The sequence below is a fragment of the Acanthisitta chloris genome, unplaced genomic scaffold (genome assembly GCF_000695815.1).
Source record: "Acanthisitta chloris isolate BGI_N310 unplaced genomic scaffold, ASM69581v1 scaffold29691, whole genome shotgun sequence".
In the NCBI taxonomy this organism is placed as follows: Eukaryota; Metazoa; Chordata; class Aves; order Passeriformes; family Acanthisittidae; genus Acanthisitta; species Acanthisitta chloris.
Window position 1 is genome coordinate 2,904 of NW_008654824.1, and position 6,837 is coordinate 9,740.

Genomic DNA, 6,837 nt, shown 5'->3' on the forward strand with positions numbered 1-6,837 from the left:
ATATTTAAAATTAGAAGCTTGATTATTTCTTAAATGGATAATTTTTTTGGGGGCACAACTGTATCTATCTGCCTCTTTGGCTGTTGAATGAATCAGGATTAATGAGAATTCAGATGGTACATAATCCTTACTACATGGTGGTTCTGATTGTTCTTTTTCCTTTTCATAGCCTTTATTTGAACATGTCTACCACAATTTCTCAGCTATCATTATCACTCGATGGCTGTATTCTTCTGTTCATCCTCATCATCTCTTTACATTTTTTCCTTTTTCTCTATACTGCTCACTTATTCATACTTGCCCTCCATTTCCCTTTTATTTTTTCCTGAGTTAGTCTCATAATTACCTATAGTTATTGGGTGTAAAACGCACTAGAAGTAATAAATAGGATAGCTATCACACATCTGTAGTAATTTTCTTATTGCATATCTTTCAGCTTTTTTTTATTGTTGTTTAGTGTAGCTATAGAATAGTACTAGCTCTTTGAGGTAGGAAATAAATTTGCAGGTTCTATGCCTCACGTTGTGGTTTCTGAATTTTGTTTGGATCTTCTGACATCAATGCAATGCTGTTGCTAAAGAAGTGAGGTTTTCTGTGGAATAGTTTTAGAAATGTTTCTACAGTATGATTGCAGTTACCATCATGAATTATTTTTCACTGTTTTTCTTGTGAAAACTTAGAAAATTTATGTCTATTATAGGAACAGCAGCAATACTGGTATCAGCAGCACCTGCTTAGCCTGCAGCAAAGGGCAAAAGCCCATGCTCAGGGACAGCAGCAGGTGAAAAGTCCAGTAGTGAAAGATGCATCTGAGCAGAGGGCAAAGTCTGAAGAAGGGAAAATGGGTGCTTCAACTCAGCAGTCTGAACCTCCTCCACTTAATGAATCCCTGCCTCCATCTTCCAAAGAAGACGAGTCTTCTCTTACATCCTCTGAAACTCAGGTAGGCCTCATAAAGTGGTGCCACTCCATTTGTTGTGTTAGACAGGCCAAAACCCAGGAAAATAATGCCAGCAAATTCTCAGGTATACTGTGTAACAATAACTAAGTAAGGTAAAGCAGTCTTAAAAAAACACTTTTGCTACAGCTACACGAATTAAAAAAATAAAAATACACTCCTTGTATGTGGACTTATATAGTCACCCACATATGCACCAAGTGAGTCCAAGCTTGACTCCCTCACACCTTCCCCAATATTGTAATCTTTGTCTATGAGAAATGCTTTGTGATACCTAAGTGCAAAATCAGGTACTTGGTAGATGCAGAGTGCTGTCTTTAAGACACTATTACTTAATTTCTCTCTGGCACTTTGTGAGTTCTGACTCCCCTTCTCTCTGCAAGTTCCGCTTGTCTGAAAGCCAAGAATTTTGCACAGAATATTTTTGTCAGTGTGCTTAACAACAGCTACTGTGTAAAGGATGGAGATCACGATCGATGTTTGAACACATTGCTGTGTGGTAGTAAATTACCCTGCTTACCTCACTTTGGCTTACAGTATGCAAGTTCCTACAAAGTGGTAAAATAAGGCACTCGGTGTTACTTTACCTCATCATGAAAAACCACTGTTTACTCATTACATTTCTGAGAAAGTTCCTGAGGACTGTGTAGTGACCGAGTGTGTTTTTCTTCTAACAGAAGTAGTTTTCATTTATTTATACTACTTGCCTTTTTCTCTAGCTCAATATTGACCCTCCTGATGACCCTGAGGAAGATTTGAGATTGCAGCAATTGCAAGCAGCAGCGGCTCAGTGGCAGCAGCATCCCCATCACCGGGTTGGGTTTCAGTATCAGAGGATAATGCAGAAGCATGCTCAGCTGCAGCAGATGGTACAGCAGTATCAACAGATCATGCAGCAGCCTCCACACATACAGGTGAAACACTGAGGAGATGATGTTTGATACACCTCGTGGATGACCTAGTACTCACGGTCTGCTGAAAAATGAGTAGTTGAATAATTTGTCATGGTTGGCTCATTTGTCTAGCTACTTTTTCTGCTTGGGTAGAAGTTTTATCCCCTTTTCCTACTGCCACTCAGCTTTAGAATTAAAAAAGAATTGACATATAGTGATGAAGCTTCAGTAGGATGAGAAATACAAGACTTTACGCTTGTCATAAGATTTTTCAGACATACCCAGGTGACACAGGAGCAAAGCTGAACACAATATTGAATTTACTCAGCTCTGAATGTTTTACTGCTGGAGAAACAATTCAGAAAGGTCAGGTAATCAGATGATTGCATAGAGTAATTTGGTAGCTACTCCTTTTTACAACATTAAGTAATAGAAAAATAAATATGTATAATGATAAAGTAAGTAAAGATGCCAAAAAATGCAGTAAACCTAATTAAGAAAATCACTCTCACATTATTTTTGACTCAAGTAATCAGTGAAATAAAAGTCATAAGTACAAATTTGGAGAATTATACCACTGTTGCAACCTTTAAGCTTTTAAGTAGAAGATGATTATTGTATTAGAGAGTTGAGTCAGCTTTTACTGGGTTGGTGGAGTTTGTACATTAAGCATTTCCTTGTAGTTTGGGCTGTCTGCTTGTCTTAAAAAAAAAAGTATCTTCAGGTAAACTTTAAAAATCTCAGGCAAGATCAAGCCATGAATGTTAGGATATCTAAGCATAATCTAAGGCAGATCTCCTTGAAAGAAGCTTCATTGTACAAATAAGATCATCTGGCAGAGGCTTAGAGAAAAATAATTGCAGACAGCTGAAGCAACTTTGAGTGGGTTAACAGCAGAAACTGAAACCTTGAGAAAGCAGCCACATACTGTATACATGTGAAGATTGATTTGGTCTATAGCCATTGTTAGGATCCAGTAATAATACAGCTTATTCAGATTATAGCTTTCTTCAGACATCCTGTTGAAAAAAAAACAAAAAAACCCAAGAAAATAAAAGTGCATGCAGGACATGCATGTCCTCTAGTCATAAAATGTGTAAATCGTCACAATGACTTTAGATGTCACAGTTGGTATTTGCTTTTGTTTCAGTGTAGTTCTTCCTCAAGCTTCTGCCCAAGTCAGAAATTGTGATATCACAAGTGATACTGAAATATGTGGCTCTGAAAATAACGAAGATGGTATTTTGAAGCTATTACTGTCTTCTCATTGCAGACAATGTCAGTGGACATGCAGCTGCGACATTATGAGGCTCAGCAAAAACAGTTCCAGCAGCTTCATAAAGATTGGGAGCGATCAATGAACCAACAGTGGCAGCATCAGCTTCAAACCTACCCTCACAAAGACCAGCTTCAAGAGTATGAGAAACAGTGGAAAGCATGGGATGAGCAGATGAAGGTCACTCAGTCCCATCTGCAGGAGAAAGTCACCTCACTCCAAAATCTGAAGAATCAGTATCCTGCAAATGTGTCGCTGCCACCACCATTTATTCCATATTCCCAAACTGGTCAAGGTGGCATTCCCATTATGCCTCCAACTTTACCTTCAACTACACCTCCACTGGTCCCTCCACCTCTCTCTTCTGTTTCTCAGTTATCCAATTCCTCTGTCCCTTCAGGATCCAGTTCTCAAAGCAGTCAATCTACTGAGACACCAAGGCCAGCTCTGCTTCCCACCCCTGGTACATACGCATCAAAAATAGGTAGTTCACCTGTCTATTCACCTTATCATTCCCAAGTAAGTTCATCCTTTGGCTCATCAGACCATGGAAAGTCTCAAGTTCATCTTGGTAAACAAACGGTATCTATTTCGTCTGAGCAAGGATGTGGGGAACTGAAAGGCACTTCTGCAGTGTCTTCGACACATGCACCTACCGGGCAGGATAAACCAGTGAGATCAGGTGGATTGCTTCCAGATCCTCCCAGATCAGCACGTTTTGAAAGCCCCAGAGGCCCTAGGTAAGAATGCTTTTGTTGATTTATACATGTTTCAGGCTACAAGACGTTCAGTGATATATGAAGAAATGAAGCATGTATCTTACTCTCAACCCTTCTGAGGTTATGTGAAGTGTATACTGGTTTGGTTGAGGTTTTGTTCTCAATGTATGTACACTATGCTCTCTGTATTTATCTTTTTAAAGCAACATATATAGGTATCTTTCACCAGAGCATTATCCAGAGTAGAGTTTGCTCTTTTTCTGATAAAGTGCTTGTGGATGCTGCACCTTTTTCATGCCCAGAGACATAATATTCCTTTTTGAAAATAGGAAAGCTTTTGTAAATATTTTGTATGTCTTTGCTGTCCTTAGTTTGAAGATGATACCTCATACTTGAAAGAGTGATCCTACATGAAAAGTGTTCTAAATTTCCAGCATTTTGGCTGTGGTACTTGGAACACAGTTTAGGAAGATCTAAGGCAAAAGTGTCAAAGGATTGTTTTTAAGGTGTTGCTATAGAAGGTAGCACTTTAATGTCATTATTCAGAAAGGGATTGAGGAAAGTATTCATACATATATTCAGTTGAATATACTAACATAGCTAATTACTGACAATTTAGGTGCTATTTATTTTTTAAAAACAATAAAAAGTACTCTTTGTAAAATCCAACACATATTGCAGAAAGTTCACCAGTACTTTAGCTTCTAGTGTGTTTTGCAGCTATATGATTGTCCTATTCAGTGCACCTTTCTAAAAGGTTGTTTGGCAAGAGAGGCAGTGCTTGTTTTGAGTACAAATCAGTGGGTTTCTATGTGTGTAGCAGTACTTAACGTTCAGACAGCTATAAGCAAGAGAGAGAAGGAAAGAAATTATCAAGCCTTAGGATCATAGCATCAGGATTCTTTGCCACTTTTTTTTTTCATTACATTATGATGGTCTTGGTTTGAAAGTCGCTGTCTTTCTCTTTTAAAGATGCAGTTTTGTTCAAATGTGAATCTGCATTTTACCAGGGGAATAGGTTGCTGCTCTGATGTAAAGCTGCCCTAAAAGCCAGTGTTCTGTGTCTTTTATGTGATTTTATACCTGCTATATGATTTAATCGAAGGTCTTGGTTTTGGAGTATTTTTCGTTAAACTTGTGATATCAGGTTGCAGAAAAAACATCTGTTCTGTCTGGTCATTAGTCCAAGATGGGCTGATGTGATGCCTACTGAAGCAGAGAACAGTTGTGGTCTGTTCAGTTGTTTTCATCCTTGCATACTCTGCTAGAGTTTGCAATCATATCTTCATGGTTGTTTTCCTTCTCTTTGCTTCCAAAGTGATCAGTCATGAATAATCATTTGCGAACTGTTGCCAGTATAAATGAATTTTTTACAACTTGGAATAATTTTCTCCCTCCTGATGGTTTTTTTAAAAGTGTTGTGTCTGGTCATGGGGATTTGTTGGATGTACAGTTCTGGACAGGCTGTTTCCATGATTTGGTAGTGCATGTCTTTTATGTGCATTGGTTTAGAGCTCAGTGATATGCAGTGATAGGCACAGGGTGTGGTTGGCTTTCTGGGCTGCTGTTGTGGTTTAGGAATAGTCTTCCCCAATTTAGTGTTCCCTCTGAAACACCCCAGACCATGTGCCGCTCACTCACTGCCCCACCTCCTCCCACTGTGGCAGAATGGAGAGGAGAACTGGAGGCACAGAAGGTAAAGATCACAGGTTGAAATAAGAACAATTTACTGAAAACAGCAATGAAATAAGAAAATTAACAGTAATAACAACTCTACTAATAACGGAATGTACAAGACAGGTGAGTGATTCACACACAATTGCTCACCCTGCAGAACTCAGTGCCACATAACCACACACACCATGCACTGCCCAAACCAGAAGGCCTTCAATCCCCTCCACATGGCATGAGGTGATGTAGAATAACCACTAGCTATAACCATTCAAGCAGCTTAACTTCAGACACGAGTTCTCTGTTTTGTGTAAAAGGAGTCTATAGGATTTTAATATGACATGTTCATTTGAATAAAATTGCTCTTGTGTCATCTGTAGATTTGATGGACCTCGAGGAAGGGGATATGACAAATTTGAAGGCTCAAGACAGAGAGGACCTCGCTTTGACTCCCAGCGCTCAGAAGGATACAGGTCACGTTTTGACCGACAGAATACAGATGGACAGTCTTCAAGCAGATGGGGATCTATCCCACGAGGACCAGCAGCACAGTTCTACACTTCAACAAATGCATCACATGGACATGGTTCCCGACCTAGTGGTCCGCGGTGGATGGGGCCCAGGCCTCATTTGGGACAGCAGCAGCAGACACAGGCAGACTCACAGTCAGAAAACAAAGAACCTTTTACAGATGCAGCTGGCAATCAGCAGACTGTAAGCAGAACAGAGTCTACGCCTGATGCACAGAGTGCAGGTCCCATTGAGCCAAATGAGGACCTGGCAAACACTCAACAGGAACCATCCAAACCTGAAGTCAAAGAAACTGTTTCAGACCCTCCTAAAAAGTGGACGTGGAGTTCACATGATCCTAACCAGCAAGTAGAAGAGTCCAAGGCACCTACTCCACCTATTCAGAACCAGAATACAGTAGCCCCTGTAACAGGAGATCAGAATTTGGATTCACCAGATGCCCAGTTGACTGCTTCGGATAGCACCCTGGGCCTACCTGGACCAGAAAACAGAGGGAAAGGGCCATTTATGCATGAAGATAGAGGCAAGGGACCAGTAAGCAGAGGAAGAGGTCGTGGTAGAGGGCAGGGGGACGGCCGCGGCTGGGGAATGGGCCGTGGCAGGGGGATGGGAAGGATGGATGGTGGCCGAGGAATGGGAAGGATGGATGGTGGGTGGGGAATGGGCAGGATGGACGATGGCCATGGCCGGGGAATGGGCAGGATGGACGAGGGCCGTGGCAGAGGATATGTATACAGGGGCAGAGGGCAGGCTAGGCAGGCGTCTATCCGTGGCAGGGGAATGTTCAGG

At 40.9% G+C, this 6,837-nt stretch overlaps 1 protein-coding gene across 1 annotated transcript in view; it reads left to right on the forward strand.

The window, feature by feature from the left end:
- Positions 1–700: 700 nt before the first annotated feature.
- YLPM1 (YLP motif containing 1) overlaps positions 701–6,837 on the forward strand; it is a gene marked incomplete at its 5' end in the record, with an annotated part of 30,045 nt that continues 23,908 nt past the window's right edge. The window contains 4 exons of the mRNA XM_009083692.1: positions 701–943; positions 1,678–1,872; positions 3,125–3,867; positions 5,898–6,582. Of these exons, the coding sequence (XP_009081940.1) occupies positions 701–943; positions 1,678–1,872; positions 3,125–3,867; positions 5,898–6,582 (1,866 nt within the window). The remainder of the gene's footprint in view (positions 944–1,677; positions 1,873–3,124; positions 3,868–5,897; positions 6,583–6,837) is intronic.